We start from the raw sequence: 21,874 nt of genomic DNA, 5'->3' as shown, positions 1-21,874 counted from the left end.
AGCATTAATGCATTTAGGAAGGAAAAACAGAAAATGACCACTTTATTACATGTTGTGCACATTATATGTGACGTGTAGTTATTTAATCTAATGCTTCTACAAGTATACTAGATGTATTTTGCAATTGTTCCAGTAGTTGCTTCAACTTGACAAGTGTTTTCAAAGACATGCACAAGCACGCCCAAAAAAAAACAAAAAACTTGAGTTCATGTTTGAATGCTATTAAGACTACTTATAATCACTGGTGCCACCCTGTGGCTGCAACATGTTTTGGTGTGAAAGTACACCGTACCCACTCTGTTTGGCTTGGACTATGTTAAAATGTGTTGATTGATGCATATGCAAGTATGATGATATCATCAGCTAAATGCAAAATAGTGGTGACAGGGGAATGGCCAAGCATGAGGAGGAATAAAACATTGCAGGAATTAAAATTCCATTAAAAATCACACAGAAAGTTCAAACATTTTATTATTTATATAGTTTTTTTTTTCCTTTAAGGAAAATACCAGAACTTTACAAGTTCAATTCTCTAAAAAACACATGAAGAAAAAAAAAAAAACATCACTTTTGGTTTTGTAATCAAGCAATCTTCAAAAAGGCTGCCAGGTGAATAACTCTACAGACATGACTATATTTGAAATAACATAACATAGAAAAGTTATATAAATATAATTAGCCTTTTCTATAAATTTTCAAAAACACCAATCATAAATCTTACCAGAATATATTGTAGCATTGTACAAAAGTCTTAGGCCACCAACGATTCATGTAGCACTTGTTTTAGCAATCCTACAATAAATATCATGCATAAATATTTATCAGTCTTTGATTCCAATACAACCAGAACACACACACAAAACATTGAAAAAGTGGCTAGTATTTAGTTTGACGTGCCTCTCCTCAAATGCAATGGAACCCTCTATGCATTTCCTGTTTTACTGTCAATTTAAAACACAGTGATTAAAAAAAAACATGTAGGACTTTAGCACAGTACTTGCTGTTGCAACATTTGAAAGAAAAATGACTCATTTAAAGAACATCAGTCTGCTGATTAGTAAAGTCTGTTGATTAGTACAACTGCGGCTGCTCAAGAGCAGACTGGAAATACAAAGAGAAGCCTGTGTCGAAAGGTGCTCAGTACATTTAGTTGGTCACTTGTTATCTGAGCTGTGGAAATAAAGAAGATTTACCATTAAAAAGAAGATACATTTACAAAAGCTGCAGCTTTACAGAAAAGCGAAGATAAACTTTTGCCACTGCGTTCTACCTCCGCCGAGGTCCATTTTTAAAACCTTTGTACAAGATCTGCTTTAGTGTGATCCTGCATACAGGGCGGAAGTATAACTCCAGTGTACATGCATCCCGTTTAGTTTTTTTTTGCTTTCCCCAGCAGCTGTACTTACAGTTATATAGGCTATGCCGCTGTCTGAGCCCATTGCGCCGTAGTCTGCTGGAATGAATTCCGGAATTTTCTAAAAACATTTTTGACTGTAGTCAATGTGGTGTATTAAAAGCAGTACTTAATCATAATTAAAAATAAGCAAAACAAATTAAAGTGCCGAGACAGACGTGAACCATGACCAAGCACGAGAATGATTCAGGAATGTATATAAAATAAAAAATTTTAAAAAAAGAAAGAAAAAGCCCCATTTCCACCACCATGGAGTGCAGTACTTTTCCCCGTTGTACAAAATGTGAATGTCAGCTAAGTAAACAGTATGTTCCCACTTATTGGCGTGAGGGCGAAGTTAGAAACACTGCTGTCCTTTGATTGGTGGACCGTACCGTGGTGTCCTGAACGGAACTGGACTGGCGGTGGAAGTGTGGCTAAAGACTGTATGCCACTATGGAAATAAAGCACACACGAAGGTACAACACAGTAGACACCTTCTATTCATGGGGGTTACTATGTAAGACCACCCACGACTTGTGAAAAAAACGTGAGTAATTGAAACACCCATAAAAATGTCAATTTTTGCCTCTCTAATAAAACTATGCTGCTGCATCGGGCCGCCACCGTACACTACATCACTATGCTGCTCCATATCCAAAGCCTCCTGCTGACTTGATGTTGACGCTCTCTTCCGATTGCCATCTTGCCATGTTACATTGTCTATATATGACGTATTACCGTAGTATTCTGTACATTTTATGCTTTATTATCACATAGCTATACATTACCAACGTAGAGCGAATGAGATATGTTTTCAGCGATAAACGCAACCTATCTTAGGATAGAAAAAAAATTTACAGTGACTGGATCACGATTACACGGGCATCCTCTGCTGGCATATGAGGTTGTGTTGCTGGAATGTGCCAGTATAAATATAAAATAACAATCACACAGAAGAGACGAAACTATGATGTTTTGTGATTTAAAGGCTGAGGACTATGATGCATCACTTTGTGAGGAGTGGGTATCCTGTTGTGTGGCGCCACCACCTTGACGATGGCTAACGATAAGTTTGTCAAACAGAAAGTCAGGAAGAGAATGGTACCGAGTTCCTAAGTTCCCAGCTGAAAGAGGCACAAAGGAAGTAATCAGAGAGTTGCCTAAGCTGGAAGGTGCTATTTGGGGAAGAAAAAAAAAAAGAATAATCATCAGTTCGTGCAAACTTTGCTCATTTTTTTTTTTTGCTCCTCGCCACTAGAGGGCAGCAGGTCATTATCTCCCAGCTTTAGCAGGCTTCCCAAATACCCCCCCCCCAAAAAAAAGACAGGGAATCCACAAAAGAGATTAGAAAAGCAGAATCCCCCAACCAAAATCTAGTCTACGTCGGAGGCATCGTTGTCAGAGGGGAGGTAATTGCTGCCTTTTACCCTGATGTACTGGATGTTTTGATTGTTGAGGTTTGAGGAGGTGCCGCAGGAGCACAGTGGACCCATGAACAGGTTCTCAATGTCCTCCAGTTGCAGACCTTGTGTCTCCCGGAGGCAACAGAAGAGGAAGAGGAGGCCCAGCATCGTGAAGCCCGTGTAGAGGAAGAAAACGCCTGCAGGAGGACAGTTAGAACGTCACCGCAAAGCTCCTGACTTGCTCTCCTTGAGCAACCATTTTTGTATTTTGTGTCACCTTGATAGGTGAGAAGCTCTGCGATGTGAAGGAAGGTCAGCGAGAGGAGGACATTGAAGATCCAGTTGACTCCGGCTGAGCAGGCATTGCCAGTGCTGCGGGCCCACAGTGGGTAGATCTCAGAGTTGATGGTCCAAGGCATGGGGCCCATTCCTACCACACAAAACACACACATGGAACACACTATACCGACTACTTTTTCTTATACTTTGTGTACCTTAAAGATACTAAAACTAATCCAATGTAGGTCAATAGAGGCGGTCCTTGTGTTACACACTCCCATACATTTTTAATACGCTACAAAAAAAAAAAAGATAACTAGTTATGTGCCAGCGGCGTAAGAATTCAGTCGCACTTCGCCACACTGACGAAAGATGTCACTTCTGTTCTTTTTAGTTAACATTTTCCCTTCATTATGTCTCTTAAGCGTGAGGCAGACTCTTTGTGAAATTTAACATTGTAAAATGCTCAAAAAATGGAGACATGCCAACTAACATTGGCTGCATTCTTGATGTAAACCGCTCTGTTGTGACCATCATGTGGGATAAAAATGGTATCTTTGAACATATGAAAAGATCTCCTCAGAGTCTGAAGATGCTCCAGTTTGACTGACAACAATCCAAATTTATACTACAACCAAAGTTAAAATATTGCTGGAACTCAAATAGCCATGAAAGTGGGAATGCAGAAAGACTTGCCTCACAACATAAAACTATAAATTTATAATTTCCTCATTCCGGTTGTTAAAATACTCCAACTGTAGAAGTGCCCAATTATTCAGTAAACACCATAAATATACTGCTGTGATTACAAAGCCTGCTCTGTTTCAAGAAAAGCAGATGGAAAAGTAACATACTGAAGAGGCTAAGAACAGTCTGCACCAGCCGTAGCCGTAGCATTAGCTGTGGCTGGCTGCTGGGATCACCTTAACTCCCCTTTGCCCTGTTTTCTGGTGCAAATCTTGTGTTCATGTTGTAAAAATGTGCTTATTTGTGCCTATATATGCTGAGGTTTTCTGACAGTCCCACACTGTACATAGGAGCTTAGTTTGGAATTGTCTTTTTTTTCCCCTCCCCTCTCCTGTTGTTCCCCTCCCTCCTCCATTGCCCAGGCATCCTGTCCTGTCAACCCCCCCGTCTTGTTGTATAGTATGTTGTATATGTATGGACGGATGATTGCACAATTACGCTTGTACCTCTGTATACGTGGCAAGTAAAGGCTGATTCTGATCCGAACTGTGAATCAAAGTAATAAAGTTGCTCTCGTCATTAACACTAGACTACGAGACCACACACCTTCGCCTAACCCTAACCCTTTAAAACAAATATTTTTGATATAACCCAGTGTTCTAGCAGTGTGATACAATCTAGTAGTAGATATGGACCGCCCATGTCAACTACAGACTACTGGGAAGCAACATAACAGGTTTGCGATATGTGCGAACAAATTACTTATTCGCTACACCCCCATGGGAAAACAGTGCAGTACAACAATGACAGACACAAGTGTATTCATGCAGACTGATTTGGAGTAAAAACACAAGATGTACATGTCTGACGCAGAAGATAAGCTTTCGCCGCTGTTTGATCACCTTGTTTTCAACTATTACATGTCTTTATGCATGTAACTTCAACGCCATTCACCATAATTTGCATTAATCTGCCCCCAAGCGTCAGACCAGAAGTGAAGCGGCCTCTATATCACATGATTGTAATCCAGCAATAACCTGTTATGTATATTACAGTGTTTGCTTGTGAAATGCATCCAGTGGCATCACAGTAAAAGAAGCATAATGTGTTCACTACACATTATAGTTTGAGGGAAGCACTCCTGCCTATATCGATATTGGTAATGAAGTGTTGGACAATATCGGCTATCTGTAAAATAAAAGCCAATATCGCGCATCTACTTTTTACAATACGCCAAGGGCCAATAAATAATGACCAGGAATGTGTCAACTTCCCACAAAGTTGGAAGGAATGGCTGAATAACAGAAATAAAAGCGTGAGTTCTTTCATACCTGGAGCAAAAGAAGTCAGGTAGAGGAGGAGGCCCAAAAGGACGACCCAGGAGTAGGAAGTGGGACAGAAGTTGTATGCCCAGAATGGACTCTCTGGCCCCTCGGTCTGGTTGGCACACCTGCATGATGGATATTGCGAGAAATGAAGATCGGGATCTTACTGGATCGCCTCTGCCTCCTCATTGACACAAACAAGAAGTTAATAACTGACTGTCCCCATGCTGAGTGGTCAGTGGACTTTTGATTGACGGGTAGGCAGGTGGAGTCAAATATGCTGCTGCTGTTCTCACGATAGCAAAATCCACAAGCAGGGTTCAACATGCAGTCTGAGCAGGACCTGCAGGGAAAAGAGGCATGAGCATACTGGATACATGTATGACCACAGATAAATTAATAAAAGGGTGTTTAGTCAGGGTGGAACGGTACATGTATTCTTGATGGCTTTTTAGGTACAAAAAAAAAAATCATAAAAATGAATTCATTATTAGGCCGCACGGTGGTCTAGTGGTTAGCAGGTTGGCCACACAGTCACAGTCTGGAGATCGGGAAGACCTGGGTTCGATTCTCTCCTTGGGCATTTCTGTGTGGAGTTTGCATGTTCTCCCCATGCGTGCGTGGGGTTTCCTCGGGTACTCCGGTTTCCTCCCACATTCCAAAAACATGCATGTTAGGTTAATTGGCGACTCTAAATTGTCCATAGGTATGAATGTGAGTGTGAATGGTTGTTTGTCTATATGTGCCCTGTGATCGATTGGCTGGCGACCAGTCCAGGGTATACCCCGCTTCTCGCCTGAAGTCAGCTGAGATAGGCTCCAGCATACCCCCACGACCCTATTGAGGAGAAGCGGTATAGAAAATGGATTGATGGAATTCATTATTAATGAGATATACTATTAGATAGGGTTTCCCCTAGGATTTTCTGAAGCTGTGGTGGTAGGCTGCATGGGACTGCCACCGCTGTGTCATGCCGCTGCTGCGTCTACAAATTTTTTTTATTATGACAAATAACTATTTTTATGACTTATTTATTTATTAACTTATCGATATAACATTTTTCTACAACCAGCAGACACCAGAAAGTCAGAATGAGATTGAAACGTGAGCGATCACACACACTGGCATAGAGTGGCTTTGCATGTGACCAGCTGTCGTCAACTGACTACACATTTCATGGACTATTTTTTTTTTTGCACGATAATAAGGAACAAAGTGAACATCAACATAAGACGCATACTTTTTTCTGGTCACACATGACAAGCAATTCCAGTGCATGTTTATCAAAATAAAGTGCAGTGAAACATTTGTATGATCTTTTAAATTGTTGTCAAACTAATTGTGGTCAATATGTGCATAAATAATAAGCTATATATGTATCAATATAGCATATACATTATATCCATTCTTACAATATATTTCTTTACATTGCTTTAAAGTAAAAAAAAAAATCATTTTTAATGTGTTGCAGGTTTTATTTTGTAGTGGCGGGTTGTCATGATCAATTACATGCAGTGAAACCCTGAAATGCATCAGTGGCCTCCTGCATCCTTACATTTTTCTGTATGCTATATCTTCTTGTTTTTTTTAATCATTTTAAAGACGACAATTTCCTGCCAGAGGTTTGCTGTTTCATTTTTAAAATCATTAAAGCTGAGCAGTTTTACATTTTGCCTTTAACAAAATTATTATACTCAAAATTAACCCAACTGTGACCTTAAAACTGAAGTACGCACCCAACCGTGATTATGTTGTACCGTTACACCCCTAGTGGTTAGTCTTTTCACCCGTATAATGTGCAGGATGAGTTGTGGGAGTCGAGCGGCTGGAGTGTCACAGCTGGAGAGTTCTGTGCTGACAGCAAGAAGCCAACTGACAACACGATGAGACTCAAAGTGGTACCTGAGTGACAGAAGATAAGATAAACAACAGCATGTCATGTCACTCACAGGTAGAGTTGGGAATTGAGCCTTGAACATCGACGAGAACCGCGAGTAACATTCAGATTCTTCCGGGATTGTTCAAATGTTTTTACCTTGATTCCTAGTTTCCGTGTTCACTTTGCCAACCGGAAGAAATAACCATGAAAACCAATGAAGAAGAGGCTGGTGCGCACCAGCAAAGAAGAAGCGGCTAAAAAATTTAGCTTAACTTCATAACAAAAAAAAAGAGCAGTCGGCTCAGTGCAACATTTGCAATACAATGATATCATGCAAAGGAGGGTGCACAATCAACATGATAAATATTCACACATTCATGGTTTAGAAGTAACAGCGTACTCGTCTATGATGTGCTACGTCTGACTTCCTCCAAGCAGTCAGAATCAGGAAAGTCCAACAATAAATGATGTCTGTCTCACGCCAATCTAACCAAGGGTTTCAGGTTGCTAGCTGATGTGGAAGTTCTGTGGAAAGGATGAGCGCTACAGCTAGGCAAGTTTATTTACTTGCACTAGGGCTGGGAGATATGGACTAAAAGTCATATCCCGATATATTTAGGTTGAATATCGATATACGATATATATCCTGATATTTTTTTCCCGTGCGTGCAAATTTGTTTTATTAAAATGTAAAAAAATCTTATGGTAAAAAATCAGCTGAAATAACACAGTCCATTCTCTTTTTGAAATAAATTTAGAAATAGTGAAATAATAATCTTCAATCTTAATCAGCCTGCAAGAAATATCAATATTTTAAAAATATTGTTATATCGCCCAGCCCTAACTTGCACAGTAGGTCTCTGTTCACAACAGTCTAGGGACATTCTCAACCCACACGACACACTTCGGCCTTCAAAATAAGAACGATTGGGTGTTAATTGTGTTAACAAAATAAGGGTGTCAAAGATAAAAAATAGTTTACACCAACATTGAGGCAGACAACAAAGTATACTACTTGTCAAAAGTAAACGTCTTTTGTGAAAGTGCACTCTTGTGTACTTTTGTGAAGTGTACTGTAAAAAGAAACTTCATTGCATTTGTATTCAAGTCGAATGCTTTGATATTTATCAACTAGTTCAGGGGTGTCAAACTCGTGCCCTGGAGGGCTGCAGGTTTTCTCTCCAACCAGTTTCTTTAGCAGGTGATTTAATTGATGAGCTCCTTCCCTCAAACTGAAGGTGTTGATCATTAAAATCACCTGCCTTAGTGACTGGTTGGAAAGAAAACCTGCAGTGTCTCGGCCCTCCATGGCACAAGTTTGATACCCCTGAACTCACAGGAGTATAACAAATATACACCTTATACTGTACGCAAAACTGCTATACAAAAAGGATTTAATCATTTTGTTTGACGCATCAAAGTCTGGTTAATGGAAAATTTATTTGGTGTGTTCCTAAGGCAAGGCAAAATTGCCTTAACAGTGGTTAAAATGCTGAGCAGCACCACCTTCGCCCCAGGAAACATGGCAATGTAAAGTCTACAAGCTGCTTTGTATCACAAAAAGATGCATAAACGCTTGTGTTACTTTAAATGCATTCCTCCGCTACGTACTAACTGGAGGTACTTGAGCTTGAAAACCTCCACCCAGGAAGTTTTTTTGTTTGATAGTTTGCAGACTTGCTCAAAACCTGCTCAGCCAGTTTCAGTTTCAGATGTGACAGACAATACACAATAGAAACATTTTCACGCACGTTTCAATAAAGGTGCCAACATACTGCCAGTAGCTAGTTTAACTTTACCTGACAATCAGCCTGCTACGCTACAGTTTTGCTAAATGCAAAAATAAATGCAAAGATGAAAACCTATACTGTAAATGCAGAAAAAAAGTGACAACAGACCTGTGAGGCTGGCCAGCGTCAGCTTCCTGCGTCCAACTCTGTCCACCAGCCAGATGCTGAGCGAGGTGCATACAAAGTTGGTCCCAGAGGTTACAGCGGACAACCAAATAGCCTGCCTTTCATCCCGCACACCGGACATCTGGAGAATGGTGGCACTGTAGTACCTAGAGGAGGGTCAAGCGCACATGAAAAGTGCTGGAAACCCGAGAGCCGTCAGGAAAGGAGAGCACCTACATGACTGTGTTGATCCCTGTCAACTGCTGGAACATCTGAAGGCCGCAGCCCACGATCAAAGCCCTGCGGGTGGGCCCGTGGCTGAGCATGTGAAAGATGATTAGACCCCCTGAAAAACAAACTCATGTTCACACAAAGACACCACGTGGTGAGTGCCGTCATCACTCATCTGGGAGTCTTCACCTCCTCTAGAGCCCTTCTCCTCCTCCTCGATGCTGGTTTTGATGAAGTCATACTCCTCGTCCACATCCTGGCAGCCTCTGATCCGGCCCAGGACCCGGCGGGCCTCCTCGTGTCTGCCCTTCTGGATGAGCCAGCGGGGGCTCTCGGGAAGGAAGAGGAAGCCCACAAACTGCAGTATGGCCGGCAGCACTGACAGACCCAACATGTACCTGAGGTAACCATGAAGCAGAACAAGAAGAATACTTTGATGTACAGACAATGTTTTAATTTTAACATTCTTACAAGTGGAAAAAGAAGTAAAACAGTGTTAACAGTAGGAAATGGAAACTTGGCAAAGGAGTGAGCACACGTATGGTGACGCTGGAGTCTTACTGCTTTGATCTGAAGTTTTGGTACAAATCTGAATCTGGATGCCCTCAGGGGCATTCAGCTTTGGAGGTTTAGAGTGTGTACCCAGCAAGTGTTAAGTTGACATGTGGTGTGAAGACACCGCCCTTGTGGGATGAGACTATAGAATTGAAATGAAAAGCTGGTTTCTGAAAAACTATGTATAAAAATGGAACTGATTGGCTGTGCTAAAATCCTTTAGACCAGGGGTCTCCAAAGTGAAGCAAGGGGCCCTTTGGGCATGCAGCTTGTTATTTTTATAGAAATAAAATAAAATTAATTAATTATGATAACATCTATTATTAGATACAAGCGGTCCCCATTTTACGACATTTCGTGGTCACAACACACCCATAAATTATTAATATTATACATAAAGACAAATATAGGCCCCACACGGTGGTCTAGTGGTTAGCATGTTGGCCACACAGTAACAGTTTGGAGATCGGGAAGACCTGGGTTTGATTCTTCGTGTGGAGTTTGCATGTTCTCCCAGTGCGTGCGTGGGTTTTCCTCCCACATTCCAAAAACATAGGCTCCAGCATGCCCCCGCCCGCGACACTAATGAGGAGAAGCGTCATAGAAAATGGATGGATAAAGACAAATAGTTACTCTTACCTGGTGGAAGAATACATAGTCTGGTGTCGCTATATTTAGGAAAGAAAACGCCACGCATGTTCTTTATATTTCACTTTTTTTCCCTTCACTATGTCCAATTATGCGTGAGGCAGACTCTTCTGAATTCAGTGCATCAAAGACAAGGAAAGTGAAAGTGAAAAGTGAAGTAAAATTAGACATTGCAAAATGCTCAGAAAGTGGAGAAATGCCAACCAACATTGGCTACATTCTTGGTCTAAACCTCTCTCTCAACCGTCGCGGCCATCATGAGGGATAAGCTCCAACAATTATAGCTAAACAGCTTAGTGGTCTCTTTATTGAGACTTCCTCCTCCCAAAAAGTCCGTCTCTCTCCCCCTTGCAATGCCCCTTCCAGTGTGCAAGACAATCACAGAGATAAAAGTTTTTTTTGTTTTTTTTTTATTAGTTTCATTTCATTATTGTATTTAATCTTATTATTGTATTTCATATATCATTAATTTCATATGTCATATGTTCTGTGTACGGTGTGAGTGGCATAGGTGTTCATTTTGGTATATTTTTGGTATAAGTTCCAACTAAAACTCGACTTACGCCATTGTAGGAACAGAACTCGTACATAAACTGAGGACCTCCTGTATCTATAACACAAAAGCTAAGATGTGGATGTTTTATTCATATAGCTTAATTTTCCTTTATTTGTTATGTATGCATTTGGATCCCCCTGCCTTAGACAGTATGTTCCAATAAATTCATGTTGACTAAAATTCTTTATATGTTGGCTAACGTAACCTCTGATAAAGTCACTTCAGTGTGTATTTGAAGGAGGTTTTAGAGCAGAGGCTACATGCAAAGTGAATGTCACCAAACAACACATGACGCTGAGTGACAGCTGCTGCTGCAGGCAATGCGATCTTAAAACATGTTTGCTAGTCAAGACGTTTAATTCGCACTTTGTTCAATTAGCCATAATGCTATATGCAGAAAAGTATTGGGCACACCACTTCTTGATGTGTTGAATTCTTGTGTGTCAATCAAGCATGCCTTTACAATCATTTGTGAAAGAGTGAGTCAGGATAAAGGACTCATTCAATTGGAACATAACAGGATGTCATGGATGAAACAAGTCGGTTCAAAAAATGTGTAGCCTCCTGGATACCAGCATTGACTTGAAGTTGTGTTATTATCCTATGGGAAACACATTGGAGCAGTTGAAGCATGTTGTAACAAATCCTGCTCCTCTGCTCTTGCTATGATACCCAGCATTTTGTTTGTATAATGCCTGGAGAACTTAACCTATCGACTGCATTGTGCTAACTGATGGCCTTTTTCTTGAAGACGTGTGAAGACTCAGAACATCCTCAAGACAAGAGACCACCATGACCTAGAATTATGAAGTTAACTTTTTGAACAGGTGATTAACAATAAAGGTATTTTTTCCACTGACTGGTGTGTATGTACAGTAGACGCCCCTACAACGTAAATAATCTGTTCCGAGAACCTTTATGTTATACGGTTTTTATGTTATACGAAGCGTAAAATACATGTAAATAGCCTAATCCGTTCCAAGATCTTCCCAAATTCACCCCTTTGGCACTTCAAAATATTCAAAGTCCACCAAATATGGTGGGAAAATATAAGAAAACGTTAGCATAAACATAGTAGAGTAACATTCCATCCGCGACTACGAAGAGGAAGGAGGTTGAAGGGAGAAGCCCGGCTCTCACACAAACTCACGTACGTGGCTGTATAAGTCAGCCAATGAGATAATCCCCCGATAATCAGCCAATGAGATGAGAGCGTAGGCGGTGCCCCGATAATCAGCCAATGAGATGAGAGCGGAGGCGGTGCCCCGAAAATCAGCCAATGAGAGCGTGAAGCTTCAGAAGGCGTCGCCAAGTGTTAGTCTGAACTTGCACCGACTTGAGGCATTAATAAAGTTGACTGAAAAAAAAAAGCCTTATATGGAATTTCTTCCGTAATACAATGCAAAAACTTTACATAAATTCTTTACGTTCAGTGGAATTTACGTAAAAGGAGGTTTACGTTATGCGAGGTACTACTGTATTAGAATCTTTGTGAACCCTGGTCTATACAATAAAGAAATGCTATAATTCTGTAAAAATGAGAAGCACATAATTTCTGGAGAAGGATGTGAAACTGAAAAACATTGGAGCCTCTGGGTTTAACATTTCGGAACAAAGACTCGTTTAGTTCATTGATGTAATCATTAGACCAACAAAATGCACTCAGTGACATTAAAGCGCTGACAAAAGCAGGGCAAATGCTGATGCATGACAACTGCAGGATATGCAGACTTGTAAAAGACAAGGCCTGCCAAATCGACAGAGTGAAAGGACAAAGACAAGGTGTCATGTACCTCCAGCCGTCGTGTTTCATGTAGCTGAAAGCGCCGTCAACCACGCTTGCGCTAAACTGGCCGGCCGTGATGAGGACGGTGATGATGGTGACGAGCTGACCTCGCATGTGAGGTGGCGAAACCTCAGCAATGTACACGGGCAGGGTCATCGAGGCGATGCCTGGGGGACGGAATGAAACTGATATTAATTCATAATTTCAAAATATGGTTTGTTGGTTCGTTTGCAGACCTATGCCGGAACTACTTGACCACTCGCCACAATACTTTGTGAAGAGGTGGGGAATTGGCCACGGATATTGGCCTATATATCTGATACAGTTAGTAAACAAATATTGTTTATATAGACTTTTACATTCTTTTAGTATCAATATTTAATATATCTTTTAGTGTTTTTGAGTTGTCTAGGAGTATCCCAATGCAACTTTTTCACTTCTGATCTGAATATCGGCCGATATCGAGCTGATATTAGCACAGATCATACATATGTTTATTACTTGTTTAGTACATGGAAGGTTAGAAAAGTCTTGATCAAGTGGTATTACTCAAACAGAATAATAGTCAGCAACTGTCGGTATAAGAAAAACTGGCCCATTTACAGTACTTATGATGCATGTGGTGTATAGTTAAATCCACAATAGGCATAATGTAGCAAGGCTCAAGGTGCTCAATGAAGCGTTTAAACCCAATATTACTCTAACATTCTCATTACTTTGAAAATGTTTCGGGAAGTCATGGTGTTGCAAAAATCCTTCTTCAAATGCATGATGAGATCGGTCGTATTAAACTTCTCCATTTCTGTACCACCACGGCAAACTTGTGCATGACAAGTCTTGCACTCAGCTGCATTGTCTCATCACTCCTACTCCTTGCTAGACACACTAGCACATGCTGTTGTGATCACGTTGGCTGTGCATGCTCAGGAGTCTGGAATGGACTGCTTGTATCGGAGAGCCAATATCGGAGATTTTAGATACAGGCTGATTTTATTTGATTAGAATTTTTAATTTCTTTTTTTTGGCTGATTACGGACTGATATCCTAGATTTTGCAGTTGGTGCTCAAAGTGCCTTGAATTTTTCCCTGCTTCCTTAAGTCACGTGCTTTCTTGCCAGACATTCATTAGACATTTCATCTTGGTTCTCTGCCTCAGCTATGCCACCCTGTTGGCTTGTTGAACGTTGACAGGTGTGGTGGTGTTATTTCTGCCAGACATTGAAATGCATGTATCAATGTTGATGACATCCACATCCACCCACTTTTATTGTAGAAAGTTGGCCACCTGTTGCTCTGTTTAAGCAACATCATCCTGTTCTCCTCCTCCTGTTATCAGCTGCCCTGGCATAAGACCTGTGAGGAATGTGGAGCCCAGTCACAATCACACTGTTCATGTGCATTAACCGTTCCATCAATTGCAATATCATGCGATCCCTTTTCATTATTTTTAGTCTCTAAGGCATCCACGGCCATTTCTTCCAGCCCATCTATTTGTCTACAAATCGATAAGGTATCAGTTTTCATTTCCTCAATGATCCTAAGTACTTTGTGTCATCGTGATGTTTATCTCCCTGCCTCCCATGTTGTTGTACCTGTCGTTCAAGCTGTCTCCCATGTTGTTCAACTAAATTAGTACTTGACTACCTGCTTCCTGGCTCTCTTCGAAGTCCTCTTCCTCTGCATTCTCTGCGGCAGAAGCCCTTTTTCTTTCTACGTTTAGGTTTGAATTTTAGACATTAGTGATTATTAGCTTGTCTTGCTCGTTTTTTTCTACAAGTTAGTTGTTCCCAGCAGACGGTATTCAAGCCAGTAGTGTCAGCAAACACAGCTGTAACTAGTCAAGATCTGTAGTCGGGAAAAGTGCAGAAATTGTTCGAAACATTTTTAATCAGTGCAGAGCTCTTTTCAGTCCGTCTGTTCTCACAGGACGTGACGTCAGATCATGCTTGTGCCATGTTTTTGACTTAAGAAAAAAAAAAGTTGACCAGTTTATTGCCAACTGTCCTTCTGGAATGTGCCATGAAGAACGGCAGAAACACTATTGGGAGTTTCTTTAAAGAAGAACAAGACAATGAGGTGTCTAATAATGATAATAATAAAATACTTTATTTAAAATGAAAGCACAGGGCCCTGAGCGTGTGTGCGTGTGAAAAAGTCTGTCCAGAGAATCGCAATATCAATTCTAATCATGAAAATTATGATTCAGATTCATTTTTTGCAGAATCGTGCAGCCCTACTTTAACCAACACAAACTTACCAATTCCAAACCCAATGATAATTCTGCCCACGAGAAGGACCTCCTTGTCTGGAGCAAACGTCAGGATTAATCCGCCAATGGTGAAGATGGAGCTGGCCACCAGAGTGCAGTACCTGCGCCCCATCAGCCCGTTCAGGAAGCCTCCGCTCAGGCTAGAGATGGCAGCTGCTCCCACAGTGCTGGAGACCACCAGCTCCTGCCAAAGGGTGTTCAAGTTCATTTCCCTCTTCAGGAGCAGCATGGCCCCCGACACCACCCCGGTATCGTAACCAAAGAGGAACCCTCCCAGGGCCGAGAAGAAGGCCAGCACGTAGACGAAGGGCTGTGTGGGGGGGTCCCCCCCAGTGGAGGCAGCACCTCCTGATGGGGACCCGATGAGACGGCGCTCTCCATCATCCTCTGCCGCTTTGTGATTCTTACTGCCCATGATCACGATGCTCCTCATGTGCTTCAAGCTGTGCTCATCCTGTCCGCTGAACATGGGAAGTGGAAAGGAGGGGTCAAGCTGAGAAGAACACAAATGGACTTGAGAGTAGAACTTTTCCTTTGCTCTCAGTGGGGAGGTGTCAAGTCTGTGTAGGTGTCAAATGGCCCCAAACAAAGTTGAAACTCGACAGGAGAGGATCATGTTGCACTCTAAACAGCATTAACAACATTTCACTTGACAGGCTGACATTTGTTTCGAGCAGTTTTTGACAATAGGCTTGCAAATTTGTACGAGCTAACTTGCTAATTTAAGTTAACGGATCGTTCTCCTCTTTCACCACAATAAAACTCACTCGGGCGTCGCCTCCAGTGTGAAAAAGTTGCCTGGCGAGCCACCTCGGACGGGCTTTTGATGATTTGTTTACCACTAAGCTACCAACGACTCTGACTCCTCTGCCGCCATGTTTATGTGACGTCATCACACGACCTCTCTCTCTCTCTCTCTCTCTCTCTCTCTCTCTCTCTCTCTCTCTCTCTCTCTCTCTCTCTCTCTCTCTCTCTCTCTCTCTCTCTCTCTCTCTCTCTCTCTCTCTCTCTCTCTCTCTCTCTCTCTCTCTCTCTCTCTCTCTCTCTCTCCCCCCATCGGTCCGCCCGCACCCAGAATTTAAGCCCCACCTCTACATAGTGACGTCATATGTACGCGTCGAAATCAGTACACGTGAAATGAACTTTTTTTTTTTTTTTTAAGAAAATCATCTGGTGCTCTCACAGGCAATTCGATTTATTTCTATTTATGTACCTACATTCGCCATGTCCAATGTGTAGTTGTAGTTTATGTAGGCTGAAGTCTATTCAGCTGTTACGTCTTGTACGTAGGGGCTCTTTCGCGTCATGTAGGACTATTCAAACTTTTTAAATGCTAAAACGCTCAAATATACTACTTTTTAAAATATAAAATACTCTTTAATATATGTGTTTCACCGAATCGCCTGGGTGAAGGAAAAGTTTAATTCCAGACGGCCAATGCCTCCTTGAAGCCTTAGCAGACAACTTGTTGGACTCGTTTGGCGACTTGACATCACAAAATTTGTGATTATACAGTATTTAAATTAACACTTGAATGTTCACAACTGTTTTATTTAGTGACTGGAATGTAAAATCGTATTCATTTTTCCGTTAAAACGAATGTAATACCCGAGCATATCTTAGGCCACGCAGAAACGAACTTGTTGACAGTCTGTGGTATTGTTATAAGCTTATTGATTGTCTTTGATAGAGTTAATACTTGTATATGTCGAAAAATCGAACGAGTCGAAACGAGGCCACGAAACGAGGAGACTGATGAAATAAGGAAATAATACCCGATTTTTATAATAATTTTGTAAAATAAGATACGCCGAATTAAACGGACAATGTAAATGTTGTGACTGGAGTTTTGACCGCTCGCTAGATCTGCAGGAAGTGTTCGTCCAGTCGCTAGCGAAAAAAAATAGTGGACTTTTCGAGTGCAGTTCGGCACTGCGGTCAATCCTGATTGTTTGCAGATCAGCTGCCACCAGACACCGAAGGGGGGGGGGGCAGTTCACATGACAGCTTTTAACAGCCTCTCACATTAACTCATACTCAATAAAACACGCATTATGTCCACCAAACAGTCAACTTACCGAGTTCAATCAAGGGCGATGGACAAAGAGACGGCTTCTTAGCGGAGAGTCGAGTCCTTGTGTTTTCTAGCCAAACGGGAAGTTTGAGTCCTCTTCCTGTCTGCAGTCATATGATGTGATCGTGGGAGGCAGGAGCACGCCTGTCTGTCACAGTGGATTCCGCAGTGACTACGCGAAAGACAAAAGAGGAACCATAGAGAAAGTTGTCTCAGTGTCTTACTGCTGAGACATGTGCGTCTATGCCGCGACTAGGAACCTCCTGTGTGGTGATCCCTCACGGTTGCCCCCGGAGCCTCTCACGGCTGGCATGATCTGACCTCGGCGGAAAGATGGACAACACAGAGGAGCTGGAGGAAAGGCTGAGGAGGCTTCTGGTGAGGCTCAAGAGTCCCCAGGAGGACAGACAACTGTGTACTCTGATCCAGATCATTCAGGATCTCCTCTTCCTAGCGCACACCGACCATGGTAGGTCACACTCTGGCTGTATGTGCATCACGTTGACCATAATGTCCAACTATGACTAACCTAGCATATTAAATTTCCATATGCCCTTAACCAGGAGAGGCCAACACACTCCCCAATTGACCAATTACTCATTATGTGTTTTATCAAATGTCCAACTGGTACTTGATGGTTTATTATTTCAGTGGTCAGTGAAATGTCCAACTACTTTTACTAGTTAGTTGTCCAACTCCCACTTAACTAAAGATATCCATCTAGTCCTTCCCAACTGTCCAGTTAGTCCTTCACCAACCAATTAGATGCCCACTTGCTTTCACTAGTAGAACTACTCTCCATACATACGTCCCACTAGTCCTTCAGTGATAGTCCAACTATGCCTTCCTTAGATGTCCAAATATCCAACTAGTCTTCACTAGTAGATATAATGTGCAATATTTTTCCTCATTTTAGATCGTATGTCCAACTCTGAATTCTCTGGTCCTTTTAGAAAGAATGTCTAATTGTTATGCTTGTGTCTCTCTGTGGCAGCCTGCGAGCTGTTCGAAGACAAAGATGTCCACGAGCCGCTCATGGCTGTCTTGTCCTCCCACATTGGCAGCAGAGGTGTCCAGCAGGTACTTGAACTCACCACCGCCCTCCTTCACTCTTGTACAGTAAAGTCACACAGCAGACGGCCTCATTTTTGTACACAAGTGACACATTGTTAGAGACACTTCCTGTCCCATGGAGACGTCTGGCCCTATAATTGGGCACAGGCCCGCCATTAAAGCAAATTAAAGTCTTGAATCATAACTGATTTGTTACGCCTAGAATGTTTTTTAGTCATGTCTTCACTGCACTGAGTGACCCATGACGTAAACCAGGGATGTCCAAGTTTTTTCTAGCAAGGGCCACATGTAGAAAAATCAAAGGTTGCAGGGGCCACTTTGATACATTTTGTACATTAAAGATGCTAAACACAATCCAATGTATGCTAAAGTATCTGAACAAAATATCCACATCTTAACTTAATGTTACATGTGACAGTGTAATGTTTAATATATTGCATTAATAATTAATTTTATTTTTACAGTAAACCAATTACAATAAAAACCAAGCTGCCGCCCAAAGAATGTCCCCCGGATGTTTTGAACTCACCACTTTTCCTCAGCGTGTTGGCACAAGACAGGATAAAGTCATTTTCTAGTTCACTAGCATAAGTGATTGATCATTCCTCCCGTCTCCGCCTTCTGTGATGATGTCATCATCTCGCTGCAGGTGGGCTGGTCGCTGCTGTGTCAGCTGCTTGAAACTTGTCCTGGTATGCTGCAGCACCTGAATGCACCTCACCAGTAAGTAGACAGGAGCCATTTTGACTTTTGACACCCGTTAATGTTATTGTTTTTTTGTTTTACATCCCTCTCTCTCTCTCTCACAATAACGATACCATAAAAATGATGGACTGTTCTGTAAGAGGGTATACTTACAAAGTCAGCAGGGGATCGAATACTTATTTTTCCCCAGTGTATGTTCTGGGATATGCTCCTCCTTATGGTGCATCACACACCAACCGCAGTATAACGTCACTACACTTCATTAGGTACACCATCTAGTGAGGTGGTGAACTACTTGACGTTTTTCAGTCATTTCTGGAGGTCAGTGTGAGCGGGAGATTGTGTTGCCAACATCGCCTGTACAAGGAACTTGTCAAAAACACAAAGGAGTGCTTTTCTCTATTTTTACAACGTTGTCGTGTAAACCAGGGGTGTCCATTTCTATGGCACTCGGCATATTGTACAAATACAATTTAAGTAATTATTAATGAGATATATAATTAGACATTACACTAATTTGCTTTGCCACCTATAAAGCTATGATGTTTTGTTCAAATAGCTTTGGCCAGTGGTACCCCTTCAGCCATGTGAATCCTGAAGCCCTGTACCCCCTACTCCTGCACACTTAAAAAAAAAAACACAAACCATTTTACATTAATTAACTTGAAATATTGAACATAATTACTTGGGTAATTAATTTTATAGTAATTTCCGGGTCGAAAATGTGTGTTTTGTATGGTCACATTTTGATAAAGTTTGACATGAGCACTGATAGATAAGTAATCATCATACATATTTTTTATTCCAGTTTGATGTTAGCATCCTTCCATATCAATGGGTTGAATTTGAGCTTTACTTTCTTTGTCCACTTACGATGGTTTAAGTCTGCATATTAATTCAATACCAAGAGGAAAGTTTAACGGTCATATATAAAGCAGCATAGATAAAGCAGTATCCTAAGTGCTAAAATACATACAAACAGCGATAATGATAAGGTCTCATTTTTGGGGGAATCCCTATTAACAGTAACAGGTTTTCACCATTGCGCCGTGCAGGGATTGGAACACCATTATAAATGAAATCTTCAAGATGAAACACTCTTAATGCACAAAATAATCATCAAACTTACTTATTTGTTCATGTGATGCACACAGAGTAATGAGCAACTTCATGCTCTGTCTCCCTTTTGCTCCGTTCTCCTTGTACTGTGAGGCGTTCAGGCACACTCTTAATTGTGTGTGTTAGGTACTAATTGTTTTTCGTCTTTATTCACGTACCCCCTATTACGCGTACCCCACTTTGGGAACCCAAGGCTTATATATATAGACCAACATTAGATTGGTTTTAGTGACTTTAATGCTGAAAACGTATCAATGTACCAACTCAGACGTGTGAAAACCATAGCTCTTGTGTTGACAAACAATCAATCAAACTACACGAGTTTGCTTTATACTGTAGGTTGAGGTTATCCATTGAAAGAGTGTGACTTTGTTCCTTGTAATGTATGATAATAGCATGCACTGAAAGGTCACTGCCACTTTAAGAAGTATCCCTGCACATTACTCACCTAAACGCCATGAAACTACCACTTTTATCACATACTTTCTCATGATGCATTCACTTTAGCAGCTGTCTTTCCCCTTTAAGTCACAGCTTCTCACTTCCCTAATGTTGCTGTCAAACATTTATTTGCAGTACTCAGAAGGTATGCTCCTACAAGTGCACCAGCAGTTTGTACATGTACAGTATCCAACTGAAAAAATGCACGAGTCAGTGAGTTTAATTTAAATCACATGTCACGTGCAAGGACAGGAGGTTGTGGGAGTCGGTATTGACTGTTTTATTGTTGTCCAGGCAGATTCTGAGGGTTCTCTCTCAGTACCGCTCAGACAGCAGGGTGACCATGATTGGACTGCGAGCTGTGGCCCTCCTCCTGCAGTCAGGTACTTTCCAAAAGGGCAGGAACTGGCTTCTTAAATAGTTTACTAATTGCACTTTGGATTGAAATGGTTTTACTTTCACAAAGATTTGACTTACCACCAGTCTTAACAAAGCAGAACTTGTGATAATTCTTAATAATTACTTTTTCTTCTTAATAATACTTATGATAATTACATTGGATCCCTGCACATTCACAAATTTTTGGTCTTTTTTTTTCCCTCAGAAAACACGTCATTCACACTCAGTCGATTAGAAATGTATCAATATGTGCTCATAAAGCAAAAAATAGCCTACATAGTACACATACAGTGGCGTGAAAAGGTGTTTGCCCCCTTTCTGATTTCTTATTTTTTTGTCACCCTTAAATGTTTCAGATCATCAAACAAATTTAAATATTAGTCAATGATAACACAACTGAACACAAAATGCAGATTTTAAATGAAACTTTTTATTTTTAAAGGGGAGCAAAAATCCAAACCTACATGGCCCTGTGTGAAAAAGTGATTGCCCCCTAAACCTAATAACTTGTTGGGCCACTCTTAGCAGCAACAACTCTAATCAAGCGTTTGCGATAACTTGCAATGAGTGTCTTACAGTGCTGTGGGGGAATTTTGGCCCACTCGTCTTTGCAGAATTGTTGTAATTCAGCCACATTGGATTGTTTTCAAGTATGAACTGCCTTTTTAAGGTCATGCCACAGCATCTCAATAGGATTCAGGTCAGGACTTTGACGAGGCCACTCCAAAGTCTTCATTTTGTTTTTCTTCAGCCATTCAGAGGTGGACTTGCTGGTGTGTTTTGGATCATTTTGCTGCTGCAGAACCCACGTTCATTTCAGCTTGAGGTCACCAACAGATGCCCGGGAATTCTGCTTCAGGTAGACAGAGGAAATTCATGGTTCCTTTTATCGCAGCCTTCCAGTCTTCCAGGTCTTGAAGCAGCAAAACAGCCCCAGACCACCATACTACCACCACCATATTTTACTGTTGGTATGATGTTCTTTTTCTGAAATGCGGCTTTACTTTTACGCCAAATGTAATGGGACCCACACCTTCCAAAAATTTCAGCTTTTGTCTCGTCAGAAAACAGAGTATTTTCTTAAAGGTCTTGAGGATCATCAAGATGTTTTCTGGCAAAATTGAGACAAGCCTTAGTGTTCTTTTTGTTCAGC

The 21,874-nt window shown here is 41.3% G+C and overlaps 2 protein-coding genes across 13 annotated transcripts in view; one reads left to right on the top strand and one right to left on the bottom strand.

Annotated features, from left to right (window-relative positions):
* Positions 1-453: 453 nt before the first annotated feature.
* Positions 454-17,133, bottom strand: LOC129181283 (proton myo-inositol cotransporter-like). 7 transcript variants are annotated; one of them, XM_054776267.1, is made up of 12 exons: positions 16,988-17,133; positions 14,898-15,402; positions 12,648-12,807; positions 9,285-9,493; positions 9,102-9,210; positions 8,868-9,031; positions 6,878-6,992; positions 5,308-5,433; positions 5,097-5,215; positions 3,077-3,229; positions 2,824-2,996; positions 454-1,475 (listed from the first exon to the last, which is right to left on the bottom strand). In XM_054776267.1, the coding sequence occupies exons 2-12, from the start codon at positions 15,376-15,378 to the stop codon at positions 1,314-1,316; spliced, it is 1,971 nt and encodes a 656-aa protein (XP_054632242.1). In that variant the 5' UTR covers positions 15,379-15,402; positions 16,988-17,133; the 3' UTR covers positions 454-1,313. The 7 variants fall into 7 exon arrangements, with proteins under 7 accessions (XP_054632242.1, XP_054632244.1, XP_054632243.1 ...); XM_054776269.1 differs by having other exon boundaries at positions 14,898-15,370; positions 16,988-17,128; XM_054776268.1 differs by lacking the exon at positions 16,988-17,133 and adding an exon at positions 15,677-15,805 and having other exon boundaries at positions 14,898-15,533.
* Positions 16,047-21,874, top strand: part of lrrk2 (leucine-rich repeat kinase 2) — a 38,986-nt gene continuing 33,158 nt past the window's right edge. For all 6 annotated transcript variants that reach the window (XM_054776261.1, XM_054776259.1, XM_054776265.1 and 3 more), the window contains exons 1-4: positions 16,047-17,452; positions 17,978-18,063; positions 18,707-18,780; positions 20,617-20,705. In XM_054776261.1, the coding sequence (XP_054632236.1) occupies positions 17,317-17,452; positions 17,978-18,063; positions 18,707-18,780; positions 20,617-20,705 (385 nt within the window). In that variant the 5' untranslated portion in view covers positions 16,047-17,316. The remainder of the gene's footprint in view (positions 17,453-17,977; positions 18,064-18,706; positions 18,781-20,616; positions 20,706-21,874) is intronic.

This window comes from Dunckerocampus dactyliophorus, chromosome 5 (genome assembly GCF_027744805.1).
Source record: "Dunckerocampus dactyliophorus isolate RoL2022-P2 chromosome 5, RoL_Ddac_1.1, whole genome shotgun sequence".
NCBI classification, from domain to species: Eukaryota; Metazoa; Chordata; class Actinopteri; order Syngnathiformes; family Syngnathidae; genus Dunckerocampus; species Dunckerocampus dactyliophorus.
This window is presented reverse-complemented; position numbering and strand designations above follow the sequence as displayed.